Source organism: Myxine glutinosa, chromosome 10 (genome assembly GCF_964187855.1).
Source record: "Myxine glutinosa chromosome 10, kmMyxGlut1.1, whole genome shotgun sequence".
NCBI lineage: Eukaryota > Metazoa > Chordata > Myxini > Myxiniformes > Myxinidae > Myxine > Myxine glutinosa.
In genome coordinates, this window is record NC_136270.1 from 105,113,099 (window position 1) to 105,128,577 (window position 15,479).

A 15,479-nucleotide genomic window follows, 5' to 3' on the forward strand; every position below is an offset into this window, starting at 1 on the left:
ATAACAGCAGAACTAGTTGGATTTGTTTTGCCTGAGAGTGAAATACAGGACCAGACCACCGAGAGGGATCCAAGATATCGAGCGGAGCATCGTGCCACACTCGGCTCACACGCTGCCAGGATAAATTCTTAAATAATCTGTATGCCAAAAACCCTTAATCATAAAATTGCAGAGTAGAGAGGAAACAAAACAAGGAATACCTTTAACTCGTGTTTTCGGGACACACATCGGTGTTACATGACGAACCAAGCCCGTTGTCTGCACAATGCACACACACAAAGCAATCATCATTATTACAAAGCAAACGATTTTGTCGCAACCCTCACAACATACAATTATGCAGATTCTTTCCATGAAATGAAATCCAATTTCAGGCATAAGATTGTTCATAGATAGCCATTTAACATCCTTCATCCGAAGCTGCCATTTAGAGCAAGTTCAGACATGAAAGATGATCCCCACGCTCATCCTAAGGCAACAACTGTCCGCAAGCTTTTGTTCCAGATGTATTAAACTGCTGCGTTGTCAATGCTATGATTTTGGATGTCAAACTGACAAAGAGTGATTAGATGTACCACCTGCAATCATTCACTTATAATCAGGACTTGCCGGAAGGTCTAGACTCTAGAGGTACACGCAGTCGCCTTTATGCTGTCTCGAATGGGTTGGAATCCCGATCTAGCGATAAGCTGCCATCCTGGTGTGATTCATGGGTGTGTGTTCCCCGATGGATATTAAACTGATCGTCCCAACTGCCAGCAGTACTTGATGGACATTAAAAATCCTGCGGTGTCCTTCATGAAGAAATGATAAACTATCGCATTCACCATGAAGAAAATAAAGACTAGAAAGCATCTGAAAATGCAAAGCCTGTCCGGGCGTCCATTTGTAATCAGACATCTTCTTCTTCCGTGAGCTCAAAATAAAGAAAATAGTTTTGAAAAACATAGGGGCAATACCCCAGGTACTCACCTGGGAGAATAAACAGTATACTACACTGACTAAAGGTATTTTAAACCAATGTCAATGGTTGCTGGAAGATAGGGCAGCATGAAGAATCACACGAACATAATCATAAGACTTTAAACAAACAAACAAAAAATACCTATTTTGGGGGGCAACCCTCCTCCCCCAACCCCGTATACCTTCTCAGACCCAAATTTTTCTAATGTCTTGAACAAACTTTGGTACATCATGGGTGATTAAGGTTGTGGTCAAGTTTCATCGAAATAGTGTGTGCAGTTTCAGAGGAAAAAGCACAATTCCTATTTCCTATTTGGGGGACGTGGGGGGTGGGGGGGAGGGGTGTTAAACCAGGATCCACTTTGACCCCCGGAAAACCCCCTAACAACAACCCCGATTATTTTAATGCCGTGCACAAACTTTAGTCACAACACAGCAAATATCATTTGTGCCAAGTTTGGTCACAATCCCTGCAGCGGTTTTGCAAAATAAGTTGCAAGTGTTTAAGGACGGACGGACTGACGGGTTGTTCCAGGTGAGCTAAAAATACAAAATGAAAATTGATTATTTTATGCAAGGTTGACCTTTGACCTTTTATTTAAAAAACAACAACAATGGACTCCTACCTTGTGATTAGTTAACCAGTTCAGGGACCCGATATGCAAATTCTCTAAATTTCAGGTCAATCTGGTGAAAATTTATGATTTTACGCAACCTTGACCTTTGACCTTTTGATCTAAAAAAAACAATTGGCTTGTAGCTTTTGATTGGTAAACCAATTCAGCCAATAGGCAAATTCTTAAAATCTCAGCTCAATCGGATGAAAATTGACGATTTTATGTGCAGCTGATCTTTGACCTTTTGTCAAAAATATTAATTTGTTTTCTTCGTATTATCATAATAAATCTTTGGTGAAAATTTGATGACAAAACGCAAATGGTAAAATGTTACAGCACACACACACACACACACACACACACACACACACACACACACACACACACACACACACACACACACACGTGATTACAAAACCCTGTCTCCTGCGCTAACAAATTCCTGCTCCAACCCATAGGGGGCGCATGCCATATTGTCACAGCTGCACCCAGGGGCGTCGAGAGGGAAGGTCAGGGGAAGGGGGGAGTCAGGTGGGGATGCTGCCTCGGGGCCCGGGGTCCGTTGAGGGGCCCGAGCTTCTCCTGGAATATATTTTAAACAGTACAGTGAAACCGCTCATCGGCTCATCCTCATTTCCTCATCGTTACATTTCAACCCAGAGCTGATTTTGCTTTCTTGCCAGAAACAAAACAACATTTACCGCTGTTAATGGTGCAGATAAAACTTTACATAAAATGGTTATTAACCAGAAATGTGCGTTACAAAGAAATGGGTTTGCATCCTGTTTGTCCAAAAAAAAATCATTAACCATCTTCTCACTTTTTTTTTTTTTTGCCAATCTTATGGAGAAATAGTGTTCAACAGTCGAGGGTGCGAATTGACTCGATCGGTCCAAACGTCCCGCTATCTCTACGTTTGATCAAACGGCTAAATAAAAGTGACCATTTGTTTTTCTCGGTAAAATATTCAGGTAAATGACACAGATAAATAACAATTTTGTCCTTGTGTGCATTTTATTATATACTGTTTCAGGCCATTTGTCTGGAACATTCCATGATGCTTTGGACAATTGGACTGCACTGTACGTTCCGTACTCTGCAACACGTACGAGGTGCACCAACTTCTACTTGTATAATATATTTGTTAATACTTTATTTGTTTACTTTTCAACACCTATACTGTGAGCTGAAAAGGGCTGCTGCTGGGATTTTGCTTTATTTAGGAGCTTGTTGCTACTCTCATTTAGGATCTTCATTAAAGAAAGTTCCTTCACTGGAACTGCACTCGGTAGAGAGCACACCTCCACCTGGTGAACAGTTTACGTTTTGTATCCCACTGATAGGCCGGATCTGGATTCGGATCTGAACCAAAATATAATCGGCTTGTTCTTGTCACCAAACCAACTCGTCCACCAAGTTTATTCATAACTCGTCCATAACTTTTTATAATATCATGTTATATATCACGTTTCACCCGATCTCTCAATGGTGAAGAATCACTTAGAAATTAAATAATTATTGTGGCCGAATCCATATTCAGATCTTCACCAAAATCGAAACAATTAGTCCTTTTCACAAACACAACCGGTCCACCAAGTTTCGTCCAAATCTGTCCACAACTTTTTGAGATATCCTGATATGTATCGCTTTTGGCCATATCACTCAATGGTGAATAATCACTTAGAAAATTAAATAATTCTCATATCCAAATCCACATTCAGATCTTCACCAAAATCGAATCTATTTGTACTTGTCCGACACCCAACCGGTCCACCAAGTTTCGTCCAAATCTGTCCACAACTGTTTGAGATATCCTGATATGTATCGCTTTTGGCCATATGCCCATATCACTCAATGGTGAATAATCACTTAGAAAATTAAATAATTCTCATATCCAAATCCACTTTCAGATCTTCACCAAAATCGAATCTATTTGTACTTGTCCGACACCCAACCGGTCCACCAGGTTTCGGTCAAATCCGTACACAACTTTTTGAGATATCCTGCTATGTATCGTTTTTGGCCCAATCTCCCAATGGTGAAGAATCACTTTAAAACTTCCAGTATCCGAATCCGGATCTTAACCAAAATCTAATAATTTCGTCCTTGTCACACATGCTACATTTCTGCCAAATTTCGTCCGAATCCGTCCACAACTTTTTGAGATCTCTTGTTCACAAACGGACGGACAAACGGACAGACAGACAGACAGACAGGGGTGAAAACATAACCTCCATCCACCTTTGGTGGCGGAGGTAAAAAGTTATAAAAGAGAGAAAGGGGGGGGGGGGGCGGGGTTGTTTGCCTCTGGGCCCGTGCAGGCTCTCGACGCCCTGCCCGCACCCTCAGCAAATGCTACTACCCACATACGAAAGAAGAAGAAGAAGAAGTAGTAGTTACTCCTCAAAGTGTAAGCACAGTGCAATTCAAAATGGCAGTCAATTATTATTCCAGCAGAGGGTACGTATTAAACACAGAGCACTCTACATTATGAACAACCTGTAGCTGTAAATCTCTTTAAAGTTATGATGGCACCAACTCTACCTGCTATGTCATTGTACTGCCTGGGCACATCGTACAAGGGTTCATCTGCGGGTCCATTGAGCAAGCTGTCCGGATGATCATCTGCAAGTTAAAGCATAAGTCTCCATCAAACAAGTACAACATTCATTATGACATAAATATCAATATAATATCACAAGTATTATGATATTACAAACAAGTAAAATGACAGTCATTTGCTATTCCAGCACATTCGGGGGCTTATGGACTTGGTCTCGTCGGTGCATCCACGACCATATCTCGGAGATGCATGGACCGATTTTGTTCAAACTTGGCACAAAGACAATACATGAGAGTATACATATGCAGAAGATTTTGTTTTGTAATCCGACAAAAGATGGCCGACTGAAAGCCTTTAACTCTGTGCAGCAAAATTACTAAAAACACAGCGGGGCAATGACATTTTACGTCTTTTTCTTGTTGTTTATGAAACACAGAGCACTCCACATTACGAACAATCATTCTGTAGCTGCGCATCTCCTTAAAATCATGAAGGCACCACTCTACCTCCTTTGCCATTGCATGGCCTGGGCACATCGTACAAGAGTTCATCCGCTGGTCCTTCGAGCAAGCTGTCCGGCCGATCATCTGCAAGTTAAAACACAAGCCTCCATCAAACAAGTTATGCCTTGATTGGGCCGATTTCCATTAATAAACACAGGACATACACTGATGTAAAAAAAAAAAAAAAAAAAAAAAAACTGATTTCCTATTATCATCAGTTATTTGATTATTGATGCTGGATACTTTGTCAAAAAAAGGAACACAGCATGTCATGAAGTTGTACTTTCAGGGTGCACCTTCATCCATGCCACACACCTTTTTTGTGTCCCATGAAAATCATGGTTCTAATGAATGAAGCCAGGACTTGGGATATTAGTTGTATATTTTCATGCCATCTAATAGGTTTCAGCCTGTAATGGTCCTGATGATGACCAACAAGGGTGAAACGTGGGGTCAGTGTGTGTGTGTGTGTGTGTGTGTGTGTGTGTGTGTGTGTGTGTGTGTGTGTGTGTGTGTGTGTGTGCGCGCGCTGAACAACCCAGTATTTATTCATTTTTAGCCGTGAAATCTGCCGCTGGCCAGTAAAGTTTGGAGGCTATACGAATGAATTATTACACCACCTAGCTACCATATAAGAGAGTCGTTGGTCTGTCTGTCTGTCTGTGTGTCGCCATTTTTCTTAGAGATGGTTTAACGGATCTTCGTCAAACTTTCAGAGGCTCATCAGTGAGTGCCTGGGAGTGTTTTGTGGAGTGTGTCAAGTACACATTCGAATAAATAAATACAAAACAATCACCAGACATTTGAACACAAATAATAAAACAATTCCGGAAGCTGTCGAAGTTGGTGGTGAGGCTTCTTCTTCTTCTTGAACGTCATCATACTTAACTCAGAAACGTTATGAATGGCACATTCAGCAGCATATGTTCAACAAAAAGGTAAAATGATGATTTGACATTTGTGATGGATTCTGATTTGGATGGAATTGCTTTTCCATTACATTTTCCCTCATTTCAAATATGTTAATGTTTGACCTCACCCCCCCCCCCCCCTCCCCTCCCCATTTCACTCCCCCCTCCCTCTCCTGCTTCCTCACCAACCCCCCAACCCACCCCAGGCAATGACGGGTACTCCTGCTCGTTACCAATAAACATAGAAAAACCACATTGTGCTCTTGGACTTCTGGTTTCATGTCATTCACACACATATCTCTGATGTCTTGTCCAGTCAGTTCATTCATTGACAGCAAACGTCTTCCACATTGTTTTCGGACACTCTATAATTGCCTCCATTCATTAATTTACTGATGTGAATGCGGAAATGTACATGTGACCCGAATTATTGAGATAGGAATTCCCATGTAAGCTTATGCTTGGTTTACGTACGAGTAGGTAATGCCCCTTAGAGGAACATATAACGAGAACAGATCACTCATCTGATTTGTTTGATGTGCAAGTCAAACTGATGACCAAAAACAGCTCAGAAGCAAGCATGCAATTACAGTACCATTATTAATCCTTACCTTTGAGTTGTGGCTGCCTTGAGAATTCTGGACGAACATTCAGCACAGATGTTGGACGAACATTTGACATGGATGTTAGTGCAGTATATTGAGGAACAGCTGGAATCGATACTGGAGGAACAACTGGAGTTGATGCTGGAGCTGCCTGCTGGGCCTCTCCGTCATCCACAATGAACTTTGTACTGGAGTCCGAAAGGCCACTATCAAGGCTATCTCGGTTGGTTTGAAAGTCCTCTACAAGAACAAAAATGAAAATTAGCAATGACCATGTTAAACTTCATCGAGCAATCTGCACTGAAGAATGCAATTAGAAACCAAAATTTTAGTTCACACTTTACCTAACACCAGCATTTTTTAAAATTTTTTTGCAGATTAATACGATGATCGTCAAACTGCACCAAGATATTCCAACAAAAAACCTGTGCTTTGAGAAAACATGACCCCGATACATTTCATGTAGCTACGTAAAAGATATGCCTTTAGTATAAGATAAGAAAAAAGTAAATACTTCAACTCGGTGCACTGTGTTGGGCGATGTAACTTAGATGATCTCACCATCGGATGAAGTTTCAGATGCAGCATGGGTACTGCACCGATAGCTAGGCCTGATGAATGAAATAACGCTTGAAAATCCCTGTTGAGAAACCAACAAAATTTATGTTAGGAGGAATATTCCGACAAAAATCTCCAAAACTAAAACGGGTTATACAACAACAAGAATGACTGCATTGTGTTCACAACCTGCAACACAACATATTTCTTTTTCGCCTCCTCTGTCTACTGAACTCCCTCATTCTTGCTGTTGACGGTATGATGGAACATTAATCTCTGAGGGTCTTCATGGTTTGGTTCAATATCAATTACGAGTCAGACGGACAGCTGTGTCTGGTTTCACACCCGCATAAGATATTACGTAACACTTGAAGACGTACCCCTCACCCCTTTCCAATCAACGCATGATCCAAACAAAGCCAATGGAAATCTGACGCAACAAACCCAGGCAGTGTATGATCAGCAGAGGCCGACAGTCCTGATGTCTTACACCCACCAGAAAACAAAGATGGAGGCCTTATTATTTCACCTGGGTGCCATGGTGGGTGTAGTCAAACAACAATTGTGTGTGAGGTCTGACCAAAGGGTACACATTTAAAAACTTGACTGCCAACATGAACCTCAGCAAAAGCAGCAACAACCATGTGGAGCTCTTGTGGACTGGCAACACGTCACAGGTAAAAATATAAGGTCATAATTGTTGTAAAAGATAAGATGCATTTAGAAAAATTCAGCAAAACTGTATGTTCACTTAAAATTTAGAAAGCCATTGAGAGTGAAAAGCACTAAAACAAAACCAACACGACCGTCAAACAAAAACAAAGGCTCAGGAAAGTGCAATGCAAAGAGTGATCTTCATCAGGAAGCAACAGAAGCCATGCACGCTCAGATCCTAAATGCCTTTTAAGATGGAGGGACACAGGCTGGATGAGGAGTCATCCTTCCTTTGAGAGTCAGACACAGGTTTAAAATGGGCCACATCCTCCCACAAGTGCCAATCCGGGAGGAGCAAACATAGGCCTGTATTTTGGCACACCTTCCCATAAATTGCCTCCCAGAGAGGCAGACCCAAGCCTGAAATTGGCCACATCTTCTCTTAAATTGCCTTCAAGAGGTACAGACAAAGGCTTTCAATAAACCACACATACAATAAGCTAGGCCCTCCCTCAAGCACCAACGCATGGGGCAAATAAATGCATGCAATTGGCCACGCCCTCCATTAAATGCCGTCATGGAGGGTGAGACACAGGCCTGCAATTGGCTACGCCCTCAGATTTAAAAGCCTGCCCAAAGGGGGAGACATAAGCTTGCAATTGTTCCAATAAACCTGCACATATTACGACCTGTAAAATGATATTTGGCATCATTCAAGGCTTGAACCTGTGAAGATGTCAAATCGATGATACTAGTCATGTCAGTCTGATCCAGGAGTTGCCTAATAATGGAGAGGATTTTGTTGCAGCTCTTTTGGATGACTTGGCAGAGGTCAGCTTTTCCACAGCTCCCAATCCATGTTTCCAGACATTCATATCAGGACTGGATGGTGCCCAAACAAGAATCTGCAGCCTACTCCGTCCATTCCAAGCAGAGGTGGCTCTGGAAGTTTGGAATGATGTGGCACAATTTTTCTGCGGTAAATGCACTTCATGCTGCAAAAATGGCCTGCTAGTATAAATAAACCCTTGCTTACTGCGATGGTGCCATTTGGTTGTGTTTGTATCACCGATTGTTAAAATAGTTTGTTTACGATCAGAGTAGTTCATGTTATTTTCACTATGTGGAAAAGGAGATGGACAGAATTTAACCCAATGTAGACAGTGTTATTGAACTTAATGGACATGAAAACCCCAGGTGATGTTTTTTTTGTAGCAAAATCTGAGAGTTGGTATAGAAAGATGGATAGGTAAAATATGCCAGTATCAATCAATCAGCTGTTCACCACCATCTCCAATCTTCCCCCATCCAAAACCTTGATCTTTTCTACCCCCGCTAATTCACCCCAGATCCACTTTTGTGAAATACCAACTTATTTCCTGGAAGTGCTAGCTGTGCCCATGTGTTTTATACTTCTCCCACCACCCTCCCACCACCACCCCCCTTCCGACGCCTCCTCCCCCCAAGCCCCATCTCTCCCACAGATCTCTCGATGTCCCTGCTCTCAAATGTTGTGTTTGTGTGCTTCCCCTCTCTCCCCATCTTGTCTACCGCTCCCCTTTTTCTATGTTTTATGTGTCAGTTTGACTTTTTGTGTGATTAATGTTCGCTCTTTCACGAGCCTCGATCTTGTAATAATAATAATAATAATAATACATTTATTTTATATAGCGCTTTTCAAGAAGCCCAACGACGCTTTGACAGAGTACAAAAAACAAGTGCAAAAAGACAAAAAATCAATAGGTAAATAATCAAAGCAAAAGGAAGGAGAAGGAGAAGAGATAGTCAGGGGTTAAATGCTGTGGGTTAAATGTTGAATGCAGTGTTGAACAGGTGGGTCTTTAATGATGTTTTGAATGTGGTGAGAGAGGAGGAGTCTCTGATGGTGTGAGGTAGTGAGTTCCAGAGGGTGGGAGCAGCGATGGAGAAGGCCCTGTCCCCCCAGGATCTGAATTTGGTCCGGATGGGGGGGGATCAGGAGGTTGGTACCAGCAGAGAGGAGGTTGTGGGTGGGAGTGTGTCTGGAGAGGATTGGATATTTTGTATACAAAAAAAAAAAAATTAAAGAAAAATCTAAACAATAAAAAGAAATGTTTTGAGCTGAGAATTTAACGAAGAAAAGGTAAAAAATATATATATTTTTTTTACTTTGGAGACATGATCAAGGCAACAAGAGGCAGAATTAGTTGTTAGATCAAGCAGAGCGTCAGCTTAGAAAAAGCGGAGACAACTAGGTGGTATCAAGAAGCAGAGACAAATCCATTATCTGTAACAGTTACAGTTTATAAAGCCTGGATCAGACTGGTATTGATGTAAGGAAGCAAAATGTAGGCACTGCAGGTCGAAGATGTAAAGATAATGGAAATAGCAGATAAGAGTGATAAAATGGATGAATGGATTATCTCTGAAAAAAAAAAAAATTCTGGCCTTAAAAATCAAGAAGAGAATAAAACCAAATAGTAGTAAAAAAAAACAACTAAGGAAGATGAGAACTGATTATTTATATATATATATATATATATATATATATATATATATATACATACACACACACACACACACACACACACACACACACACACACACACACACACACACGTATATATATATATATATATATATATATATATATATATATATATATATATATATTATATACTGTACATACAATTATGTAATGTGCTCTTCCAAGATAAAAATATATATATATTGAAATACTGCCAGAAAAGGCTCATACTGTTTCAATGGCATCAACAGGTACCTGGAATTAAGTTATCCAGTGGGATGTATTGGCAGAAATAACCGATTCAGATAAACATTTACAAAGAAAAAGGCTTCCTGCTTTCAACGTCATAGTGGGCCTGGGGATTGCTGATTGTACTTGTTGGACAAGAATGAAAATGAAATACATATCGTGAATGCTTCCTCTTTCTATAGAATTTATTGCCTGCACTGCACTGGTCTTCCACATATTTTCTGACATTGAATGAGCAAGGAATGTCCAAAGAGAAGATAAAAATTCAGTAAAATAACAGCAATTAGGAGGCAGAATAAAAGAGTAAATAACAGGAAGAGGAATTGAAACAAAAATGAGCGACCAATGAAAGGATGACACACTCACCTGGAGTGATTTGCTGCGGAGCATGAGTCCGTGATTGTTAACACCCGACCCCACGCTCTGCGAGTCATCTCCACTAAGTGAAAGCCTTGCGGCCTTCTCCATCAACTGAGGGATGTCGTGCCTGCACAGCAATCAAAATATTATGTTCTCCATTAGTTTGATCATTTACGTCTCGTCTCATTATCATTGATGGTATTAAAATTGCTTAATTACCTCCGCAACTGAAGGTGGATGGAAATTGTGTTTTCACCCCTGTCTGTCTGCTTGTTTGTCTGTGAGAAGGATATCTCAAATAGTTGTGGACAGATTCAGACGAAACTTAGTGGATGTGTGACAGAAACGAGCCGGTTAGATTTTGGTGAACATCCGGATCCAGATACTATAAATTTTCAATTTATTATTCACCATCTTACTATAATTCACCAAATGTCTGTCCGTCTGTCTGTCCTTCTGTTCCCAGGTACCGCAAAAACGGCTGAACCGATCGCAACGAAATTTTGGGTGGGTAATCCTGGGACCCCCTGGAGTAAAATATGGACTATATTGTGTTCCCAATTTTCCAATTTTTCCAATTTTCCAGTTTTTCTAAACACGATGGAATAATATTTACCGATATGAACAGTGATGTGGCTTTTGTTCAAATTCTAAAGATACTGTTTAGATTTTGATGATTTGCGTGTGATATGATTTAACGGATGTTTATATAAATCGTTTAAAATATAAAAAGCCTTCAATTTCTGATATTTTGCCTTTTCATTTGGCCCTCCCAATTGAAGCCCCGTAGGGCGGGTACCGTTGCTAGTTGAAAAAATGGGCCAAAAATAATATACAATACAATATATCAAAAAGTTATGGACAGATTCAAACGAAATTTTGTGGATAGTTTGGGCATGTGACAAGGACAAAATGATTCCATTTCGGTGAAGTTCTGGATCAAGATACTATAACTTTAAAAGTGATTCTTCAACATTGTGAGATAGGGTCATAAACGATATTTCAAGAAGTTGTGGAAAGATTTGGACAAAACTTGGTGGATGCATTGGTTGGGTAACAAGAACAAGCTGATTAGATGTTGCTTCAGGTACGGATGCAGATCCGGCCTATCAGTGGGGTACAAAACCTAAACTGTTCAGCCTGGCGGAGGTGTGCGCTCTACCGAGTGTCATTCTAGTTTGCTCAGCATTTCCTGTTTATGACTTTACAACATAAAATGGCCGTATTTTATATGTTGTGTCGATACTGATCCTTTGAATGATCATTTATTCCCATGGGGAATTGTCTTGGCATTCTGACAGGTATACAGCCACAGAAAATGATGATCGTCATTAAGATGATCGCTATTACCAATGTTAGAATGGCAACACACTCCACTCCCCATGAAGTTAAGTTTAGCAGTTGAAAGTCTAATTCTGGCCCAAAAGCAATGGCACATTACCACTCACTCCTCGTCTTGAATCCACCCAGCAATGTACTTTGTTCACGGATGTTGTGTATAAACGTATATTATAGTTGCTTATCCTATAACTACTGAGGATGTGCAGCCTTTAGGAAATGTTTTTTCTCACCAAGATATCGCAGAATATTTCCTGTCTGGTCCCGGGAGCTGCATGCACTTCCAGAGAAGCTGGATCCACAATGTGCGGATTTCAGCAGATGGCGCAGCCTACAACAAGGTTTAAAAAAAGGGACATTGAGAGCTTAACCTTAGCTTTTAACCTTAGTAAAAAAAAAATCAAACTTTGAAAGAAACCACGAACAGCTCAAGTGATGAGACCAAAATGAGGACAGCTGATTGCAAAATGGATTCAAGGAATTTTAAATATTTCAGCCCCAAAGTAGCTGTAATGAGTTGTCATATAATCACCATCATATGTGATTCTGGCTTTCATCATACTCTAGAAGAATCGGAAGAATCCATTTCCAGTTACCTGGCCGCGGTCGCTTCTCTTGGTCCTCCAAGAGATTTGCTTCCAAAGAGCTAAGTAATCATTCTGGATTCGTCTGTGCTGCCATAGATTTTATGCTCTCTGTGTCAATTGTTCTCCGCGTTGAGTACTCACTCCTGTGTATTTTTCATGCTCCAGTACCCTCTACCATATCTTCACACCTGGGTTTCCCTACATCCTGCACCCCAGGCACCCTTACCCCCACCCTTGCTTGGCATCCCCAGATTATGTGTCCATCCACCCCATACCCCCAACCCCTCCTTGCTTCTTTCACTCCCTGCTCACTCTTTGGTTCCTTCACTTCCCACACCATCTTTGCTTCTTTCACTTCCTGCTTGCTTCACCTGTGTCCCACCCCCTCTTCACTTCCATAGCATCGTACCCCATCTCCATTTCCCCCAACATCCCAGCCCCTTCATGTTCATCCTACGTCACATTCCACATTCTCCCACCTCCCCATTTTCATCTTCCGCCAAAACCTTCCCTCTCCCCCCCCCCCCCCTCATATTCCCCCCATTTCTTTCCCCCTCCCTGCCAACAGCATCTCCCCCCATTCCTAACTCTATGAACATCCAACACTCAAATTAGACAGATCTCTCAATCCAAACTGACACTGGTAAACCTGACATTATCTGCATAACAGAATCCTTCCTCCCATTGGATGTCCTCAATTCCTCAACATTTCTTCCTGGGTATTCATTGTCTTTTCTGGTTGGACAGGCCTGAACCGCATTCTGGTGGCGGAGTTGCAGTTTAGTTTATGTCACGAACTCAATTTCCCACTGTCCATGTGCTACCATTCCCCCTGCTAACCTCCAGGAATAATTTTGGCAGCGATTTCCCCTCTGCCACCACCTCCTGTGCTATCCTTCTAACAAGGACGACTATTTAAATCTCCTTTAGGAAATGCCATCATGGACCATCTTATAACCACTCATCCCAACTCTCGCTTCCCCATATGTGGTGATTTCAACTGTCACAATGCCAATTTAATTGGTGTTGGTACCTCTTCAATCAGGCATGGCATTGCAGCAAAGGACTTCTGTGACTCCATTGGCCTCACCCAATCAGTGAACTTTCCGACCCAGATTTCTCACACTGGCACATCCTTCCTTCTGGACCTGGAAATGATGACTTTTCCTTCAAATGTCTCCTGTTCCTCTTCTGCTCCAATAGGTTCATTTGATCGTGTGTCTGTGAGAGTCAAAATGTCTCTGGCTATTCTCCGAGAGCTGCCTCAGTGTTGTAGAGTCTGGCAGTTCGCTCATTTGACTGGCAGGGACGGCAAGCTGCCCTCATGTCATGATTGGTCCTTCGTTTCCACCTCTCTTAATATAAATACTGCCTGGGAATCCTTCCACACAAGCTTGCTTTCCATAATATCCAGATCTATACCCTCTCATCTGCAGTCCTGGTGCGCAGAATTCTGTGGTGAGAAATTTGCCTTCAAACAACTCATTTTCTCTCCCCGGAAGGCAAATCAGACCGAAGGCAATCTCAAATAATTTCCCAAAGTCCAGAACAAGTGTGTGTCCACTGTCAGGAAAGCCAGAAAGCAACATCCAGTGGCTAACCTCGAGGCTGAACTCAAACCATTCTCGTTCTTCTACAACGTGTCCTAAAACCTGCTCCACTTAATCATTGTCTCTGGGTCAGTTTGCCGTCTGCCTGGAAGCTAGCCAACATCACTGCAATACACAGCCATGGCGCAACAACAGATCCCCTTAACTACAGGCCTATTAGCTTGCTTCCAATTGCAAGCAAGGTCATGGTATCAATCATTGCAGTTGACATCAAATCCTTTTCTCCAAGGGCCTGATCTCAGATCATCAGTTTGGTTTCAGACCCAGTCATTCTACCTTGAACAATGAACATGTTCTTTCTACTCTCCCAACAATAGATGGATGCCCTCAACGTCAGATATGAGATTAGGGCCGTCTATCTGAACATATCTCAAGCATTTGATACAGACTGACACCCCGCCTTTATCGCCAAGCACTGCATACATGGTATCCTAGGCAACCTCCTCTAATGAATCACTGACTTTCTCCACTCCCGTATTCAGCCTGTAGCTTTTCACGGGATCCACTCATCTCCTCTCCCTGTCAAAGCTGGAGCGCCCCAAGGGAGTGTCTTGGGCACAGTCTTTTTCCTCATCTTCATCTATAATCTTTCTGATTCACTGGAAAATCCTGCCTATCTCTTTGCCGATAATTCCACCATCTCAGGTATCATTTCATATCCATCAGACAGGCATGCAGCAGCCGCTTTCTTCTCTGCAAACCTTGATAGAATCAAGACCTGGTCCAATATTTGGAATATGTATTTTCACCCTGACAAATCCCACATACTCATCTAGTCTCTCCAAGAGGATCGTCTGGCAAACCCTCCAGTCTACATTCTAAACAAAACACTCGGAGGTTAAGCCACTCAAACTTTTGGGCCTCACCATCAACCATGATCTTATGTGGGCAGACAATATTTCCATGACCTCCAAAGCCAGCAGCGACTGGGCATCCTCCGTTGTGCAAGGTACTTCCTTGGCCAGTCTGAACATTTGACAACATACAAGTCCTTCATTTGCTGCTTGATGGAGTACTGCTCTACCCTTTTGGTTAGCGGCCCTGCCTCACATCTTGTCCTTCTTGGTGCCGTGGAAAGCAAGATCATTAAAATCATTGGGATCTCTCAACAAGCTGTGTGTCTCGCCTTGTTACTTTTGCATCACAGTCAGGTTGGTGGCCTCTCTGTGTTCTACCACCTCCTTTTCGGTCTTGCACCAACCTATGCTCTCGTGGCTCCATCCTACCTAGGTTTCTGCAAGGCACACACGGTCTGCCAGTCATCGTCTGCCAGTCATTGTCTGCCAGTCACCGTCTGCCAGTCATCGTCTGCCAGTCATTGTCTGGCAGTCATCCTCTTTTGTTCAAATAAAAAAATCCAGGCTTACTGCTCACCTCCACTTATTTATTCTTCTTTTCTCTCACCTGTGGAATCAACTTCCCCAGTCTGTTCAGTCCCATTCTTCCCTCCAGGGC

The 15,479-nt window shown here is 42.0% G+C and overlaps 1 protein-coding gene across 1 annotated transcript in view; it reads right to left on the bottom strand.

The window, feature by feature from the left end:
* LOC137433882 (uncharacterized) overlaps window positions 1–15,479 on the bottom strand; it is a 75,520-nt gene that overhangs the window by 9,344 nt on the left and 50,697 nt on the right. The window contains exons 5-11 of the mRNA XM_068126322.2: window positions 12,061–12,158; window positions 10,496–10,616; window positions 6,724–6,802; window positions 6,169–6,402; window positions 4,650–4,730; window positions 4,125–4,205; window positions 201–258 (exon numbers count right to left, since the gene is read on the bottom strand). Coding sequence (XP_067982423.2) covers window positions 203–258; window positions 4,125–4,205; window positions 4,650–4,730; window positions 6,169–6,402; window positions 6,724–6,802; window positions 10,496–10,616; window positions 12,061–12,158 — 750 coding nt within the window. The 3' untranslated portion in view covers window positions 201–202. The remainder of the gene's footprint in view (window positions 1–200; window positions 259–4,124; window positions 4,206–4,649; window positions 4,731–6,168; window positions 6,403–6,723; window positions 6,803–10,495; window positions 10,617–12,060; window positions 12,159–15,479) is intronic.